The following is a 19277-nucleotide window of genomic DNA, read 5'->3' on the forward strand; positions in this document are numbered from 1 at the left end:
CGGAAGCGGAAGTGGGAGATGAAGAGGAAGCAGGAAGTGAAGCAGGAAGAAAAGAGGAAGCAGGAAGTGAAGAGGAACCAGGAAGTGAAGAGGAACCAGGAAGTGAAGAGGAAGAGGAAACAGGAAATGAAGAGGAAACAGGAAATGAAGAAGGAAGAGACTGAGAGGAAGAGGAAGAAGGAAAGGAAGAGGAAGAAGAGGAAACATGAGAAGAAGCATGTAGAGATGGAGAAGAGGAAGAAGAAGGAAAAGAAGAGGAAGCAGGAAAAGAATGTGAAGAAGAGGAAGAAGGAAGAGACTGAGAAGAGGAAGAGGAAGGAAAGGAAGAAGGAAGAGACTGAGAAGAGGAAGAAGAAGAAGGAAGAGATTGAGAGGAAGAGAACAGGAAGGGATGAGAGGAAGAGGAAGAAGGAAAGGAAGAGGAAGAAGGAAAAGAAGCAGAGGAGGAAGCAGAGGAAGAGGAAGAAGATGAAGGATGGTGAGAGGAAGAGGAAGGAAGAGATGGAGAGGAAGAAGGAAAGGAAGAGGAAGAGGGAAAGGAAGAGGAAGAAGAAGTTGAATGATGTTGAGAGGAAGAGGAAGAAGAAGGAAGTGATTGAGAGAAAGAGGAAGAAGGAAAGGAAGAGGAAACAGGAAATGAAGAGGAAGAGGAAGAAGGAAGTGACTGAGAGGAAGAGGAAGAACCCACCCCAGGCCCCGCCCCCCCACCCGTGGTCACACATCCGAGGTCTAACGCAGGCCCCAGGTCTCAGATCCCCACACTCCCATCAGGCCTCGCGACCTGAATATCCGGGTCTCTCAGGACACCGGATGGGACGTGGAGGCGGTGGTGGGCAGTGCAGTCCTCCCTGGGGTCGGCGTCCTGGGTCACGGGGGTCACGGGAAGCCGGGGTTGCAGATAGGAGGTGCCTGGCCCAGCTGCCAACTCCACGCGCAGCCGTGCATGTGCGTCGCCCACGGCGTTGCGCGCCATGCACACGTACTCCCCCGCGTCGCGTGACGTCACCAGACGCACGGAGAGCGTGCCGTTGGGAAAGGCACGGACCCGGATGTCAGAGCTGGGGAGGGGAGAGAGAGGGAGGGAGGGAAGGAAGGAAGGAAGGAAGGTGGGAAGGGTGAAGGAAGGATTGGAGGGAAGGAAGGAGAGAATGTAGGGAAGGAAGGATTGGAGGGAAGGATTGGAGGGTAGGAAGGATGGAAGGATCGGAGGGAAGGAAGGAAAGATTGGATGGAAGGAAAGATGGAAGGATTGGAGAGAAGTAAGGAAGGATTGGAGGGAAGGATGGAAGGAAGGATTAGAGGGAAGGAAGGATGGAAGGATTGGAGGGAAGGAAGGATTGGAGGGAGGGAAGGAAGGATTGGAGGGAAGGAAGGATGGAAGGATTGGAGGGAAGGAAGGAAGGATTGGAGGGAAGGAAGGATAGAAGGATTGGTGGGAAGGAAGGAGGAATGTAGGGAAGGGAGGTTGGAAGGAAGGAGGGAATGTAGGGAAGGAAGGATGGAAGGAAGGAAGGATTGGAGGGAAGGAAGGAAGGATCGGAGGGAAGGAACCAAGAAGGGAAGAAAGGAAGGAAGAAGGGAAGGAAGAAAGGAGGGAGGGAAGGAAGGAAGGAGGGAAGGAAGGAGGGAAGGAAGGAGGGAAGAAAGTAATAGGAGGAAAGACCATAAGGGAAGACAAATTTGAAGCCAATGTTAGTTATTCGCACATGTGACATATGCATCCAATACTCATCTTGTATCGATCCCTGATCGATCATCTATCAATGATCGATCACTAGGGTTCTACCTTGCGATCTGGCAAGCCAGGACCTATTGAAAGATTAAAAATTGACCATTACCATTACTAACTTGCTAACTGCTGATTCTGCTTCTATAAACTTGCTTACGCTGGCACTGACCCTTCCCTTCCCAAAAATGAGTTAAGAAGTTTCAGGGACCAGATGCCAGCCCCAGGACAAGGTCAGTGGTAGTAGATAAAGAACAGACAGTACGTGTTCCTCAGTTCCCATTTAGAAATTCCCCAGACAGGACCTTGAGATAACGACCACCTGGCAAGACCACAAGCTAAGCCAAATGTCAACCAATCATAGGCCTGTAACCATGTAAGCCCCCCCTTAAACCAACCATGGGCCAGTCATTTTACAAAGAGTGTTACAAAATTTTTCGCGTGGCAAAGTGATTGTTGGTGTATATGGTGACCTTTAAATGGACCAATCATGGGATGCTTTGTGTTATGCGTTAATCTTGTGGTTTTTGCCTTTAAAAAGGGCTTGTAATCGCTGCTCGGGGCTCCCTGTCTGCTCGGGACAGAGAGTCCGTTTGCGCAAACGTCAAATAAACTCCTCTTGCTTATTGCATCTCCCGGCCTGGAGTCTGAGTTTTCTGGGGTGCCCTCCTGTTGACGAAAGTATCCTAGGGGACTAGGGTCTTTCACTATCAATTACCTATTCACTGCTAATGAATCTACCATCCCCACCTCATCTCTATCAATATTTAATCGATAATCGATTTGTTATCTATGGCCTACTGTGTCTATGTCATCTGTCTAATCCATCCTCTATCAATTAACTATCTATCAAGGGGTATCATCTTTATCCCAACTATGGGTGGATAGATGGATGGGTGGATGGATGAGTGGATGGATGGGTGGATGGATGGATGGGTGGATGGATGGGTAGATGGATGGGTGGATGGATGGGTAGATGGATGGGTGGATGGATGGGTAGATGGATGGATGGATGGGTGGATGGATGGGTGGGTGGATGGATGAGTGGATGGGTGGATGGATGGAGGGATGGATGGATGGGTGGATGGATGGATGTGTGGATGGGTGGATGGATGGATGGATGGCTGGGTGGATGGATGGATGGAAGGGTGGATGGGTGGGTGGATGGATGGATGGGTAGATGGATGAATGGATGGATGGGTGGATGGATGGATGGGTGAGTGGATGGATGGATCGATGGGTGGATGGATGGGTGGATGGATGAGTGGATGGATGGATGTGTGGATGGGTAGATGCATGGGTGGATGGATGGATGCCCCCCACTTCCCACACTCACCTGCTCCCAGCATCCACCAGGCGCCCATCTGGCAGCCTCCAGAACACGCGTGGGGCGGGGTCCCCGCGCGCGTGGCAGTGCAGTGTGAGGTCAGCGCCGTGGGGCACGGGCGTGGCGAGCGGGCCTCGGGGTCGGACGCTGGGGGGGAGACGCGGGTGCGTGGGCGTGACTTCGACGTGCACGGTGCGTTTTGCGCTGCTTAGCGCGTTGGCGGCTACACACTCGTACTCACCGGCATGGCGTGGGGCCTGCAGGCGGCGCAGCACCAGCGTGCCATTGGGGAGGACGTAGATGTCGCTGAGTCGAGGGTGCGTGTGCACATGCACTGGTCTCGCGTAGGTCCCGTCAGGTAGACGCCAGTGTAGGGCCGCAGGGGGCCAGGCCTGGGCTGTGCAGGGCAGGTGCAGGGTGAGGCCTGCGTGGGCCGACACGAACTCCGTGGGTGCCTCGCGCAGCACGGGGGGAGCGGGGGAGGCGTGCATGACATTTCCACGTGTGTCAGAGCCACGCATGCGCACTTCATGTGTATCAGGTGAGTGTGGAAGGGATGTGATCGTGTCGCTTTCACGAGTGATATTTCCACATGTGACCATTGTGTGAGTGTCAGATTCATGCGTGACATTTACACGCGTGACAGATCCATGCATGTGCGGTCCAAGAGTATCAGGGCCATGCAGAAGGGACCTGATCGCGTCCATTCCATGGGTGACATTTTCACACGTGACATTTTCACGCGTGTCAGGTCTATGAATAATGGACCTGATCGTGTCCGTTCCACGCCTGTCATATCCAAGCGTGACATTTGCACGCATGTCTGATCCATGTATGTGCATTCTAAGAGTGTCAGGTCCACACAGAAGGGGTCTGATCGTGTCCCTTTCACGCGTGACATTTCCACGTGTGACCATCATCTGAGAGTCAGGTCCACGCGTGACATTTCCACTGGGGTTAGGCCTATGAATAACGGACATGATTGTGTCCCTTTCACGCGTGACATTTACACGTGTGACATTTACACGTGTGACATTTCCACGCATGTCAGATGCAGTTATGTGCATTTCACGCGTGTCCAGTGAGTGTGGAAGGCATCTGATCGTGTCCGTGTCACGTGTGACATTTTCACACGTGATCATCAAGTCAGTGGCAGGCCTACGCGTGTCCAGTTTGCTCCTGTGAGGTCCACGCCTGTCCTTTCCACGCGTGTCCATCGTGCCAGCGTCAGATCCACTCGTGTCCATCCCATGTGTGTCCGGCACAGCTGGGGTCAGCTCCACGCCTGGGGATGGACAGACGGACGGAGGGAGGGACAGGGCGTTGGATAAAGGCCCCTGTGCTGGTCGGAGACAGTGCTCTGTCCCTCTGTCTGTCTGTCCATCCGGCTGTCCATCTCTCTGTCCGTCTGTCTATCCATCTGTCAGTATGTCTATGTCTGTCTGTCTGTCCCTCTGTCTGTTCATCTGTCTACTTGTCCGTCTGTCTGTCCATCTGTCTGTCCATCCGTTTCTCTGTCCCTCTGTCTCTCTGTCCCTCTGTTTGTCCCTCTGTCTCTCTGTCTGTCCATCTGTCTATCCATCCATCAGTCCATCCGTCTATCTGTCCATGTGTCTGTGTCGCTCCATCCACCGATGTATCTGTCTGTCCATTCATCTGTCCATCCATCTACTGTCTGTCTACCTACCTGTGTATCCTTCCTTCCGTCCATCTCTCTCTCTCTCTCTCTCTCTCTCTCTCTCTCTCTCTCTCTCTCTCTCTCTCTCTCTCTCTCTCTCTCTGTCTATGGCTCTGTTTGTCTATCTGTCCATTGCTCTGTCTGTCTATCTATGATTCTGTGTATTTGTCCACTGGTCCATCCATCTAGCTATCTGTCCATCTGTCGTCCACCTGTCTCTCTATCTATCTGTCTGCCTGTCTGTCTGGTGTCTGTCTACCTATCTATCTATACATCCATCAGTCCGTCCGTCTGTCTACCCACCCACCTGTCCATGTTATCTCTTTCAATCCATCCATCCATCCACCCGTCTGTCTATCCATCCATCTGTCCATCTGTCTCTCTGACTGTGTATGCCTCTGTCTGTCTATCTGTCCATTGGTCCATCTATCCATCTGTTCATCTGTCCATCTGTTCATCTCTCTGTCCATTCTTCTATCTGTCTCTATGGCTCTGTCTATCCGTCCATTGGTCTGTCTGTCTATCTATCTATCTGTCTGTCTGTCTGTCTGTGTACCTATCCATCCATCCAACCATGTATGTTTCTATCTGTCTGTCTGTCTATCCATCCATCTGTCCATGTATCTCTGTCTGTCTGTCTCTCTATGGCTCTGTCTGTCCATCCTTCCATTGGTCGGTCGGTCTGTCTGTCTCTTTCTATCTATCTGTCCATGTCTCTAGTATATGTCTCTCTATGGCTCTGTCTATCCGTCCATCAGTCTATCTGTTTATCCATCCATCAGTCCATGTATCTCTCTGTCTGTCTCTCTATGGCTCTGTCTATCTGTCCATTGGTTTATCTGTCTGTCTACCTATCTGTCCATCTGTCCTTCTATCTGTCTGTCCGTCCATCTGTCCACCTGTCTCTGTATCCATCCGTCTGTCTGGTGTCTGTCTTCAGCCATCAGTCTGTCTGTCTGTCTACCCATCCATCTGTCCATCTATCTCTTTGTCTATGGCTCTGTCTATCTGTCCATTGGTCTATCTATCCATCCAGCTGTCTGTCTGTCTACCTATCTATCCATCCATCCAACCATGTACGTTTCCATGTCTGTCTGTCTCTCCATCCATCCGTCCCTGTATCTCTCTGTCTATCTGTCTATGGCTCTGTCTATCCGTCCATTTGTTTATCTATTTATCTATCAGTCTATCTGTCTGTCTATCTATCTGTCCATCTGTCTGTCTACTGTCTGTCTACCTGTCTATCCGTCCTTCTGTCCATCTGTCTGTCTCTCTATGGCTCTGTCTATCCGTCCATTCATCCGTCTATCCACCTATCTGTCTGTCTGTCTGTCTGTCTATCCATCCGTCCCTCTATCTGTCTGCTCTATGTCTGTCTGCCTGTCTGTCCGTGCGTGTGTGTTTGTCTCCCCAGACATCCTGTGCCCCACACGGCCAGGAACACAGACAACAGACAGAGTAAAGGACTTCGCCCCTCCCCTCCCCATGCCCTCTGCCCTCCCAGTGACCCCTGACCTCCCTGTGACCTCTCCATGACCTCTGACTACTCTGTGACCTCTTACCTCCTGTGACTCCTGGCTTCCCCATGACCTCTGACCTCCCAGTGACCCTCCCGAGACCTCCCCGTGACCTCTCCATGACCCCTGAGTTCCCCATGACCTTTGACCTCCCATCCACTTCTCACCTGCCCATGGCCTCTCACCTCCCCGTGACCTCTCCATGACCTCTGACCTCTCTGCAACCACTGACCCGACTGTGACCCCTGATTTCCCTGTGACCTTTGACCCCCATGACCCTAACCTCCCCCTGACCTCTGACCGTCTTGTATCCTCCCTGTGACCTCTAACCTCCACCTCCTATCTGGCTCCCCTCAGTCCCCCGCCCCCACGCCAAGAGCCTGCAGGAAACAGATGGGTAAACTGAGGCTCACCCGAGTCCAGCTCGTTCCAGGCCCCACGGGGCAGGGTCATGGCGGGCGGGGCCGGGGATCGTGGGTCAAAGGTCCCAGGGTCACCGTCGGGGGAAGCAGCAGGACGGGAAGGGAGGGCATCCGGGGCACGGCCGTGCAGGGTCGTGACCACGGGGTCACGGGGGTTTGCCGTGGGGCCCGGCCGGGCGCGGTGGGCTTTGTGCTGTTGCCCCCGCCTGCGGCCGCCGCCAAGCCTCCTGGAGGGCGGAAGTAAGGAGGCCGGAAGTGAGGAGGACGGAAGTGCAGAGGTCGGAGCAGCGGATGCTCCAGGGGTGGAGGCCGGAAGTGGGGATGTCCGTGTTGAAACCGGAAGTAGAGAGGTCCGTGGGGAGACTGAAAGTGTGGAAGTCAGAAGTGGGGATCTCCGAGTGGTAACCGGAAGTCGGGTGGTCCGACTGGAGACCGGAAGTGGGGAGGTCCGTGGGGAAACCGGAGGTGTGGAAGCCGGAAGTGGGGATCTCTCCGTCGAAAACGGAAGTGGGTAGGCCGAAGTAGTTGAGGCCGTAAGTGGGGATTTCCGAGTGGAAACCGGAAGTGGGGAAACAGGAAGTGGGGTGGTCCGAATGGAGACCGGAAGTGGGGATCTCCGCGTGGAGACCGGAAGTGTAGATCTGCGAGTGGAGCCCAGAAGTGGGGATGTTCGAGACAAAACCGGAAATGTGGAAGCCGGAAGTGGGGTGGTCCGAGTGGAGACCGGAAGTAGGAATTTTCGAGTGGAAACTGGAAGTGTGGAAGCAGGAAGTGCGGGGGTCCGAGTGGAGACAGGAAGTGGAGAGGTCCGCGGGGAGAGCAGAAGTGGGTAGGCGGAAGTAGTGAAGACAGGAAGTGGTGATGTTCGAGTGGAAACCAGCAGTGTGGAGACCAGAAGTGGGGTGGTCTGAGTGGAGACCGGAAGTGGTGAGGTCTGAGTGGAGACCGGAAGTGGGTCGGCGGAAGACACGGAGACCGGAAGTGGGGATATTTGCGTCAAAACCGGAAGTGTGGAAAACGGAAGTGTGGACGCCGGAAGCAGGGAGGTCTCCGTGGAGACCGGAAGCAGGGTGGGCGGGGCCCAGAAGTCACCCGTGCCGCGGCCGCGCACGCGCGCCAGGATGCGCGCCCAGTGCTCGGGCCGGATGTGCTCGGCAGCCACTGGCGGGCGCGGGCGCGGCAAGGCGGGCTCGAACCCGCGGCCGGCAGGGGCGGCACGCGGGGCGGGAGGGGGAGGCGGAGGCGGCGGACGCCGTTGCTGCCCACGCCCGGGGCCGCCCGCAGGACGCCGACGCCACAGCTGCGCTTCCCCGGTGCCCGGGCCTGAGCTCGGTGTGTCAACAATGATGTCAGCACGGCGAGACGCCCCCGCGGCCGCTTCCGCAGCGGCGCCCGCCATCTTGGAATCCGCCATTTTTGAATCCGCCATCTTGGCCTCCACCATCTTGGAATCCGCCATCTTAATTCCCTCAATCTTGGATTCCTCCATCTGGGATTCCGCCATGTTGGTTCCCTCCATCTTTGATTCCACCACCTTGTTTTCGGCCATCATTATTCCTTCCATCTTGTTTTCTGCCATCTTGATTCCTTCCATCTTGGATTCCGCCATGTTGCTTTCCACGATCTTGTTTCCCTCCATTTTGGATTTCGCCATCTTGGCGTCCACCATCTTGGAATCCGCCATGTTGGTGTCGGCCATGTTGGATTCGGCCATCTTGGTTCCCTCCATCTTGGATTCCTCCATCTTGTTTCTCTCCATGTTTGATTCCACCATCTTGGTGTCCACCATATTGGAATCCGCCATCTTAATTCTCTCCATCTTGTTTTCCGCCATCTTGTTGCCTTTCATCTTTGATTCTGCCATCTTGTTTTTGGCCATCTTGCTTTCCGTCATCTTGGATTCTTCCATCTTTGATTCCGCCATCTTGGCTTCTGCCATCTTGTCCCCCGCTGCCCCACCCACGCTGACGTCCGCATCCCAGCGCGCCATCCCCAGCGCGTTGGCGGCCACGCACACATAGCGTCCAGTGTGCTGCGGACCCAGTGCGGGCAGCGTCAGTGTCCCGTCCGCCCCGACCCCGACGCCGTCCGTCCCCAGCTCCGTCCCCGCCCAGGCCCAGCGCCCGCCCGGCAGCAGCCAGCCCACGCGCGCCACCGGCTCCGCCTCCGCTCGGCAGCCCAGCCGCAGCGCGGCGCCCACAGGCAGTGCCAGAGCCGTGGCCGCTGGTGCCTGCGACGCCACCACGAACACGCGCTGCGCCCGGCCTGCCATGGCGGCCTCAAAGCCACCGTAGGCCACAGGGCCCGGGGCTGCAGATGGGACGTAGGCCGTGGGGGCTGTGGCTTCAGAGGCATCAAAGGCCGCGGGGCCTGGGGCTGCAGACGGGGCTGCGGGGCCTGTGGCTTCAGAGGTGTCAAAGGCTGCACGGCCTGTGGCTTCAGACACGGTGTAGGCTGCGGGGCCTATGGCTTTCTCCTTTGTGTAGGCCTCAGATCCTATGGCTTTTTCCTCAGTGAAGGCCTCGAATTCTATGGCTTCATTTGCACCATAGGCCTCGGATTCTATGGCTTCATTCACAGCGTAAGCCTCGGACTCTATGGCTTTTTCTTCACCATAGGTCTCAGATTTTGTGGCTTTTTCTTCAGTGTAGGCCTCGGATCTCATGGCTTCATCTGAGCCATAGGCACTGGATCCTTTGGCTTTCTCCTCAGTGTAGGCCTCAGATTCTATGGCTTCATTCACGTCATAGGCCTCAGATTTGATGGCTTTCTCCTCAGCATAGGCCTGGGATCCTGTGGCTTTCTCCTCAGGGTAGGCCTCGGATCTTGTGGCTTTTTCCTCAGCGTAGGCCTCAGATCTCGTGGCTTTCTCCTCAGCGTAGGCCTTGGATCCTATGGCTTCATTCACACCATAGGCCTCAGATTCCATGGCTTCCTCCTCCACGTAGGCCCCGGACCCCGTGGCTCCGTCCCCACCGTAGGCCACGTGCCGTGCCTCGGTTTCCCCGCGGCGCCCCACTCGGGCCTCGCAGTGGTACCATCCAGCATCAGCATGGCGCACCCCGCGGATCTCCAGCGTTGTCCCCCTGTCATGGCCGCCGTCCTCATCGCCCCGCAGGACGGAGCCGTCGGGCCGCGTCCAGGCCACGTGTGGCGTTTCCGAGCCCTGCGCCGCACAGTGCAGCCGCAGAGTCTGCCCCGGGGTCACCACGTGCACGTCATCGGGGTCATCACGGGGGTCGAGGGTCACCCAGGGCGCGTCCTCCGGGTCCTCGGGGCCATGCACGCACGCCGTCCACGTCAGATGTATGTGTGGCCCGCGCAGCCCGGCCCAGTGCAGCGTCAGCTCGGGCTGCAGAAGCCAGGCAGGCCGCGCCCACAGCCGGGCCACCACGCCCGGAAGTGACATCGGCGGCGACGATGACGACGCACCAGGGCCGCGAACCAGGCGGTAGGCCTTGCCCACATCCGGGTCATGGACATCCGGGAAACTGGCCTCAGGGTGGGCGTGGCCTCCATCCTGGTCATACCTGGGGCCTACATCCGGGTCTCTGTCCTCAGAGTGGGCGGGGCCCTCATCCGGGTCATTGACATCAGGGTCTCTGTCCTCAGGGTGGGCAGGGCCCTCATCCATGTCCCGGACATCCGGGTCTCTAGCCTCAGAGTGGGCGTGGCCTCCATCCTGGTCATACTCGGGGCCTACATCTGGGTCTCTGCAGGGCCCTCATCTGGGTCATTGACATCCGGGTCTCTGTCCTGAGTGTGGGCGGGGCCTATGTCCTGATCATACTCATGGCCTACATCCGGGTGTCTGTCCTGCTGGCGGGAGGGCCCTACATCCGGGTCTCGGGCTTGATACATATAGCCTACATCCGGGTATTTGTCCTGCAGATGGGTGTGGCCTACAACCGGGTCTCTGTCCTGAGCGTGGGCAGGGCCTACATCAGGGTCTCTGGCTCCCTGGTGGACGTGGCCTCTATCAGGGTTCCTGGTTCGATGGTGGGCATGGCCTACATCCGAGTCTGTGGCCTGATACATATGGTCCACATCTGGGTCTCCGCCCTGACGGTGGGCGTGGCCTACATCCGAGGACCTGTCCTGATACAGCTCATCCCCATCAGGGTCTCCGCCCGAGGTTTGGGCGTGGCCTTCCCGGAATCCATCTCCCAGGTCCCCATCCGGGTGGGCGTGGCCCAGCGCCTCCAGGTCCCAGCGCAGCATCAGCGCGACGTCATCAGTATCATCATCGCCTCCCAGCAGGCGGCGGGCATGTGCGAGGTGGTCAGAGTCGGCATAGCAGACGAGGGCGGCACTGAGTGTCAGGCGCACGTGCGCTGGGGTGTCGGGGGCGAGGCCGGGCCGCACGTCGAGGTCGCGCACGACGGGCGCGCGCCGCAGGCGGCAGGCAAGGTGGGCGGTGCGGCCACGGGCGTCTGTCAGCCTCAGCCGCACCTCGCCCACATCCTCCCAGTCCTCCACTTCCTCTTCCTCTGCCTCCACTTCTGCTTCTGGCGGCTCCTCGCCATCCGCCGGGTCAGTGTGGATGCGCGGCGACCGACAGCGCATGCGTGGCAGCAGGCGACGCAGGTCCAGGCCGCGGCGGTCAGCGGGGCTGGCGCAGGCCGCGCACGCCTGTTCCTTCCCACAGCGCAGCACGCCTGCAGGGGGGGACGGGAGAGGGGCGGGGCTGACATGGGACACGCCCCCCTGGGGAGCCTCGGCCACGCTCCCGCCGCGCCTGACTGGCTGGAGCTCAGCCACGCCTTTCCTGGGGGTTCTCAGCCACGCCCCCGCCATGCCTGACTGGCTGGAGATTGGCCACACCCCCTGCCGAGCCTCAGCCACACCCCTGCCCTGCCTGACTGGCTGGAGCTCAGCCATGCCCCCGTGTCACCTCAGCCACGTCCTCATCTCACCTGACTGGCTGGACCTCGGCCACGCCCCCGTGGAGTCTTAGCCACACCCTCGCCCTGCCTGAGTGGCTGAAGCTGGGCCACACCCTCCCTGTGGAGCCTCAGCAACGTCCCCGCCCCGCCTTAGTGGCTAGACCTTGGCCACGCCCCCTGCAGCTCCTCACTAATGCCCAGCCACGCCCAGCCACACTGCTGCCGTTTTTTACTGGCTGGAGCTCGGCCACGCCCCCCTGGGCACCTCGGCCACGCCTCTGCCCCACGTGACTCGGGGAGCTCGGCTACTCACTTACGCCCAGCCACGACCCCGTCCTTTTTCACTGGCTGTATCTTGGTCACGCTCCCTCTCTGCATCGCCTCAGCCCCGCCCCGCTCTCTCATTGGCCTGCGCTTGACCACGCCCCCTCGGCTCACCTCGGCCCCGCCCCTGCAGGCCCTCCATCCAGCGCGCGCGGCAGCCGCAGGCCCAGGGGTTACCCTGCAGATGCAGCGCGCGCAGCGCGGGTGCGCGGGCCAGGGTGCCGGCAGGCAGCGCTGCCAGGCGGTTCCCGGCCAGGTGCAGCACGCCCAGCGTGCAGGCCGGGACCCCGCGCACACGCAGCGTGGCCAGCGCCTCGGGCGCCAGCGCCGCCAGCCGGTTCCCATCCAGACGCAGCAGCCGCAACGATGCCAGCCCCAGCAGTGCCCATGGGTGCACCGACTCCAGCCGGTTGTGGTCCAGGTACAGCCGGGACAGGCGCCGCAGGCCCCGCAGGGAGCCCGTGTGCAGTGCCCGAAGCTGGTTGTAGCTCAGCTTCAGCACCTGCGTGGGTCAAAGGGGGCGTTTCTGGGATCCTTAGGGCCACTTCGGGGTCACTTCCGCCCCACTTTCAATCTCTTTCACCCCCTTCCGGTCTCACTTCTGCCCTATTTCCCTACCACTTCCTGTCACACTTCTGCTCCACATCCGGCTTCTGCCGAATTCTGCCTCTACTTCCTCCCACTTCCGAGTACATTTCCTCACTTCTTCCATTCCCACTTCTGCCCCAGTCTCACTTCCTCCCTACTTCCGACTCACTTCCGCCCCAGTTCCGGGTCACTTCCTCCCCACTTCCGGCTGATTTCCGCCTCTACTTCCTCCAAGTTCCTCCGCACTTCCGGCCACATTTACGGCCCTACTTCCTGTATCTTCTGGATCCATATCCTCACCACTTCTGCCCCACTTCTGGCTCACTTCTGCCTCACTTCAGCCCCGACTTCCCACTTCCTATCCATTTCCTTCCTTATTTCTGCCCCACTTCCGGTCCTACCCATGGTCCTATTTCCACTTTCTTCCCCTCTTCCGGCTATATATCATTCCCCACTTCTGGGTCACTTCCGCCCCCACTTCCTCCCCACTTCCTTCCCTATTTTCACTCCACTTCCGGATCCATATCCTCACCACTTCCGCCCCACTTCCGCCTTACTTCCGCCCCTACTTCGTCCTGCTTCCTCCCCACTTCCTTCCCTATTTCCACCCCACTTCTCACTTCCGGAACCCTATCCTTACCACTTCCGCCCCACTTCCACCCCTACTTCCTCCCACTTCCTCCCCACTTCCGGCTTATTTTCGTCCCTACTTCTTCACACTTCCTCCCTACTTCCTGATTTCCACTCCACTTCCGGCCCTACTTCCACTTCCAGATCCATATCCTCACTACTTCCGACCCACTTCTGCTCCACTTCCTTCCCTATTTCCACTCAACATCCGGCTGCACTTTCGGCCCTACTTCTTCCCAGGTCCTTATCCATTTCCGTCTCACTTCTGCCCCACTTCCGCCTCCCTTCTGCCTCGACTTCCTTCCATGTCCGTCTCTACTTCCTCCATTGATTCCCTACTTCCTCCCCACTTCCTTTGCTATTTGATCCCCATTTCTGCCTGTCTTCCTCCGCATTTCCCCCCTCCTTCCTCCCTACTCTTTTCCCACTTCCTTCTTCCTCCAACTTCCTTCCCACTTCCAGCCCTACTTCCTCCCACTTCCGTATCTATTTCCTCAAACTTCCGCCCTACTTCCTCCCCTACTTTGTCCCACTTCACTGCGTATTTCTGCCCCACTTCCTGCCAAACTTCCTTCCACTTCCTTCCAATTCCGCCCGCTCCCTGTGCACCTGCAGTGCACCCAGGTCGCTCAGGGCGCCTTCGGTGATGTCCGCGATCTCGTTTCCGTGCAGCAGCAGCAGCTGAAGTCTCGCGAGACCGGAGAAGGAAGCGTGCGTCAGGACCCGGATGTGGTTGAACCTAATTCAACAGATGAGAGGACAGGAAGAGGAAATCAGGAAACCAGCCTGAAAACCAGCGCTGGGAGGGCAGGACTTTTGTTTCCGGGTCAGGGTCAAGAATAATGAATCATTACTCATCATCATCTTCCTTCCTTCCTTCTTTCCTTCCTTTCCTCCCTCGCTTCCTTCCTTCCTTCCCTCCCTCCTTCCTTCCTTCCCTCCCTCCTTCCCTCCTTCCTTCCTTCCTTCCTTCCTTCTTTCCTTCCCTCCTTCCCTCCTTCCTTCCTTCCTTCCTTCCTTCTCTCCCTCCTTCCTTCCTTCCATCCTTCCCTCCTTCCTTCCTTCCTTCCCTCCCTCCCTCCTTCCTTCCCTCCCTCCTTCCTTCCCTCCCTCCTTCTTTCCTTCCCTCTTTCCTTCCTTCCTTCTATCTTCCCTTCCTTCCCTCCATCTTCCTTCCTTCCCTCCTTCTCTCCTTCCTTCTTTCCCTCCTTCCCTCCTTCCCTCCTTCTTTCCTTCCTTCCTTCCTTCCTTCCTCTTCCTTCCCTTCCTTCCCCCCTTCCCCCCCCAGGCCTCACCCCAGGTTCACGCGCTCTATCTTGGGGTCCAGCATGTGGGGCACGGCCCTGAGGCTGCGGAAGGTGCAGTGGAGCTCGGTGGGGACGTAGCAGGCGCAGGTCCTGGGGCAGCGGGTGGCGGGGGCTGGGTGGGTGCCACACAGGAGCAGCAGCAGCAGCAGCGAGGCCCAGGGGCGGGGGCCCCCCATCCTGGGGCTGGGATGGAGGGGGGGAGGCTGGGGATGGAGGCCCAGGGAAATGGAGGCTGGAAGTTGGAGGCCCAGGGAAGGAGGCCTAGGGATTAGAGGCCAGGGTGGAGACTGGGGATGGAGGTCCAACAAGGTGGAGGATAGGGGTGGAGGCTGAGGAAGGAGACTGGAAGTTGGAGGCCCAGGGGCTGGAGGCCCAGGAATGGAGGCCTAAGGGAAGTGGAGGTCCAGGGATGGGGGCCTCGGGGGTAGAGGCCAGGTATGGAGGCTGGGGATGGAGGTCCAGGAAGGTGGAGGCCAGAGGTAGAGGCTGAGGATGGAGACTGGAAGTTGGAGGCCAGAGAAGGAGGCCCAGAGGTATTGGAGGCTGGGGATAGAGAAACCAGGGATGGAGGCCTAATGGGGTGGAGGCTGGGGATGGAGACTGGAAGTTGGAGGCCCAGGGAAGGAGGCCCAGGAGGGTGGAGGCTAGGGATAGAGGCCCTGTGGATAGAGGAAAGTAGGCCAAATGGGGTGGAGGCTGGGGATGGAGGCCAGGAGTGGAGGCTGGAGATGGAGGTCCAAGGGGGTGGAGGCCCAAGGATGGAGGCCAGGGATGGAGGCTGGAAGTTGGAGGCCCGGGGATGGAGGTTCAAGGATGTGAGGCAATCTGTGGGGGTCAGGGAGACAATGGGGAGGAAGAGGAAGGAGAATGGGAAGAGGAAGGAGATGTATCAGAAGAACAGGAAGAGGAAGAAGGACATGGACACGAGGAAGAGGAAGGGGAAGAGGAAGAGGAGATGGAAGAGGAAGAGGAGATGAAAGAGGAGATGGAAGAGGAAGAGGAGATGGAAGAGGAGACAGAAGAGGAGATGGAAGAGGAAAAGGAGATGGAAGAGGAAGAGGAGATGGAAGAGGAGACAGAAGAGGAGATAGAAGAGGAGACGGAAGAGGAGACGGAAGAGGAGATGGAAAAGGAAGAGGAGACGGAAGAGGAAGAGGAGACGGAAGAGGAGACGGAAGATGAGATGGAAGAGGAGACGGAAGAGGAGATGGAAGAGGAGACAGGAGAGGAAGAGGAGATGGAAGAGGAGACGGAAGAGATGGAAGAGGAGATGGAAGAGGAGATAGGAGAGGAAGAGGAGATGGAAGAGGAGAAGGAAGAGGAGATGGAAAAGGAGATGGAAGAGGAGAAGGAAGAGGAGATGGAAGAGGAAAAGGAGATGGAAGAGGAAAAGGAGATGGAAGAGGAAGAGGAGAAAGGAAGAGGAGACCGGAGAGGAGATAGAAGAGGAGATGGAAGAGGAAGAGGACATGGAAGAGGACACAGAAGAGGAGATGGAAGAGGAAAAGGAGATGGAAGAGGAGATGGAAGAGGAGACAGAAGAGGAGATGGAAGAGAAGATGGAAGAGGAGATGGAAGAGGAGACAGAAGAGGAAGAGGAGACAGAAGAGGAGATGGAAGAGGAAGAGGAGACAGAAGGGCAGATGGAAGAGGAGACGGAAGAGGAAGAGGAGAGGAAGAGGAGATGGAAGAGGAAGAGGAGATCGAAGAGGAGACGGAAGAGGAGATGGAAGAGGAAGAGGAGATGGAAGAGGAGAGGAAGAGGAGATGGAAGAGGAAGAGGAGATGGAAGAGGAGATGGAAGAGGAGACGGAAGAGGAGACGGAAGAGGAGACGGAAGAGGAGATGGAAGAGGAGACAGAAGAGGAGACAGAAGAGGAAGAGGAGATGGAAGAAGAAGAGGAGATGGAAGAGAAGATGGAAGAGGAAGAGGAGACAGAAGAGGAAGAAGGAAAACACCAACCAACAGGAATATGATCAGGAAGTCGAGAGACACAAGGAAAAAGAGACTGGGAAGACCTGCTCTGTCTGTCTGTCTCTGTCCATCTGTCTCTCCATGTCTATCTCTCTGTCTTTAGCTTTCTGTCTGTCTTTGTCTGTGTCTGTCTGTCTCACTGTCTGTCTGTCTCTGTGTTGACATCTGTCTGTCTGTCTCTTATCTGTCTGTCTGTCTGCCTCTCTGTCTCTGTCTGTTATCTGTCCATTGGTCTCATGTCTGTCTGTCTGGTCTGTCTCTCCCTGTCTGCCTCTGTGTCTGTCTGTCTGTGTCTGTCTCTTATGTCTGTCTCCCTCTGTCTGTCTCTTATCTCTGTCTGTCTGTATCTGTCTGTCTGTGTCCCTGTCTGTCTGTCTGTCTTTGTCTCTGTCTGTCTCTGTGTCTGTCTCTGTCTCTTATCTCTGTCTGTCTGTTCTGTCTGTGTTGACATCTGCCTGTCTCTGTCCATGTACCTCTGTCAGTCTCTCCCTGTCTCTGTGTCTCTGTCTGTCTGTCTTTGTCTGTGTCTCTCTGTCTCTGTCTGTTATCTGTCCATTGGTCTCATGTCTCTCTGTCTGTCTGTTCTGTCTTTCCCTGTCTATCTCTGTGTCTCCATCTGTCTGTACATCTCCATCTGTCTGTCTGGGTTTCTCTATCTCTGTCTCTTGTCTGTCCATCGATCTTGTCTGTCTGTCTGTTCCATCACTGTCTGTGTTGATGTCTGTCTGTCTCCACATCTCTGTTTGTCTCTGTCTTTTGTCTCTGTCTGTCTGTGTTGACGTCTGTCTGTCTGTTATCTCTGTCTCTCCCTGTGTCTGTCTACCAGTCTCATGTCTGTCTGTCTCTGTCCATCTGTCTCTTGTCTCTGTCTCTGTCCGACTCTCTTCCTGTCCGTCTCTGTGTGTACATCTGTCTGTCTGGATCTCTTCTGTCTCAGTCTGTCTCTGTGTGTCTTTTGTTTCTGTCTGTCCGTCTGTCTCTGTCTATCTGTCTTGGTGTCTCTTCTGTCTCAGTCTGTCTGTCCCCGTCTGTCTCTTGTCTCTGTCTGTCTGTCTCTCTGTGCCTGTGTCTATCTCTGTTGGTCTGTTCTGTCTGTCTGTCTGTCTTCCTGTCTCTGTCCATCTGTCTGTGTCTCTTCCTGTCTGTCTCTGTCTCTGTCTGTCTGTCTCTCCGTGTCTGTCCATCTCCCTTCCTGCCTGTCTCTGTGTCTGTCTGTCTGTCCATCTGTCTCCTCTGTCTGCCCATCTGTCTGTCTGTGCCTGCGTCTGTCTGTCTGAGTCTGTTTCTTCTCTGTCTCTGTGTCTACATGTCTGTCTCTTCTGTCTGTCTGTCTGTCCCTGTCTCTGTCTGTCCCTGTGTCCGTCTGTCTCTTCCTGTCACTGTCTCTACATCTGTCTGTCCTCTGTCTGTCTGTCTCTGTCTTCCTGGCTCCATCTGTCTGTCTCGTCTGTCTCTCTCCATCTGTCACTTGTCTTTGTCTTTGTCTGTCTGTCTGTCTCTTGTCTTTGTCTATCTGTCTCTGTGCATCTGTCTCTCCCTGTCTGTCTCTGTGTGTACATCTGTCTGTCTGTCCCTGTCTGTCTCTTCTGTCTCTTCTCTTTGTCTGTCTGTCTCTCTGTGTCTGTCTGTGCCAGTTTCTCTCACATCCATCTCTGTCTGTCTGTCTGTCTGTCTGTTCTGTCTCTGTCTGTCTGTGCCTGTGTCTGTCCGTCTCTTCCTGTCTCTGTGTCTATGTCTGTCTATCTGTCCTGGCTGAGTTTGTCTGTCTGTGACTGTGCCTGTCTGTCTCTTTGTCTCTTCTGTCTCTGTCCATCTGTCTCTTGTCTCTATGTCTGTCTGTCTATGCCTGTGTCTGTCTCTATCCGTTTCTCTTCCTGTGTGTCTCTGTGTGTACATCTGTCTGTCTGTCTGTCTGGGTCTCTTCTGTCTCAGTCTGTGTCTGTCTGTCTGTCTCTGTGTCTACATCTGTGTCCTCTGTCTGTCTGTCTGTCTGTTTCTGTCTTCCTGGCTCGTCTGTCTGTCTCTTCTGCCTCTCTCCATCTGTCACTTGTGTCTGTCTGTCTCTGTCTCATGTCTGTCTCTGTCTGTCTGTCTGTCTGTCTGTCTGTATCTGACTCTTCTCTCTGTCGGTCTGTCTGCCCCTGCGTCTATCTGTTCTGTGTCTGTCCATCTGTCTCTCTGTCTCTGTGTCTGCCTGTGTCTGTCTGTCTCCCTGTCTGTCTGTCTCTTATCTCTGTCTGTTTTTGTTCTGTCTCTGTCTGTCTCTTGTGTCTGTCTTTCTATTCTGTCTCTGTCTCTTCCTGTCTGTCTCAGTCTGTCTGTCTGTCCGTCTACCTCTGTCGGTCTCTCCCTGTCTCCATCTGTCTGTCTGTCTGTTCTGTCTGTCCATCTATCTGTGTCTGTGTCTCTTCTGTCTCTTGTCTGTCCATTGGCTCTCATGTCTCTGTCTCTCTGTGTCTGTCTGTCTCTTCTCAGTCTGTCTTTCTGTGCCTGTGTCGGTTTCTTCTGTCTCAGTCTGTCTGTCTGTCCCCGTCTGTCTTCCTGTCTGTGTCTGTTTGTCTCTTTTCTCTTCTGTCTGTACTTGTCTGTCTTTTGTCTCTGTCTGTCTGTGTGACTCTTGTCTCTGTCCATCTGTCACTTGTCTCTATCTGTGTCTGTTTGTCCATCTGTCTCCTCTGTGTCTGCCCATCTATCTGTCTGTGCCTGCGTCTGTCTGTTTCTTCTCTATCTCTGTGTCTACATGTCTGTCTCTGACTGTCTGTCTCTTCTTGTCTGTCTCTGTGTCTACATCTGTGTCCTCTGTCTGTCTGTCTGTCTGTCTGTCTGAGTTTGTTTCTTCTCTCTGTGTCTACATGTCTGTCTCTGTCTGTCTGTCTCTTCCTGTCTGTCTTTGTGTC

At 56.2% G+C, this 19277-nt stretch overlaps 1 protein-coding gene across 6 annotated transcripts in view; it reads right to left on the minus strand.

The window, feature by feature from the left end:
* Positions 1–4264: 4264 nt before the first annotated feature.
* Positions 4265–19277, minus strand: part of LOC138818522 (uncharacterized) — a 35360-nt gene continuing 20347 nt past the window's right edge. For 3 of the 6 annotated variants that reach the window (XR_011369170.1, XR_011369169.1, XR_011369166.1), the window contains 3 exons: positions 14394–15230; positions 13708–13837; positions 4265–4338 (listed from right to left, as the gene is read on the minus strand). Coding sequence is in view for 1 of the 6 variants with exons in the window: in XM_070009438.1 (XP_069865539.1) it covers positions 10370–11236 (867 nt within the window). In the remaining 5 variants the exon portion in view is untranslated. Of the gene's footprint in view, positions 4339–10349; positions 11329–12280; positions 12383–13707; positions 13838–14393; positions 15231–19277 lie in introns of those variants that run through there. The other 3 variants (XM_070009438.1, XR_011369167.1, XR_011369168.1) reach the window with 3 other exon arrangements.

This window comes from Dipodomys merriami, unplaced genomic scaffold (genome assembly GCF_024711535.1).
Source record: "Dipodomys merriami isolate MVZ:Mamm:240054 unplaced genomic scaffold, mDipMer1.0.p SCAF_772, whole genome shotgun sequence".
NCBI classification, from domain to species: domain Eukaryota; kingdom Metazoa; phylum Chordata; class Mammalia; order Rodentia; family Heteromyidae; genus Dipodomys; species Dipodomys merriami.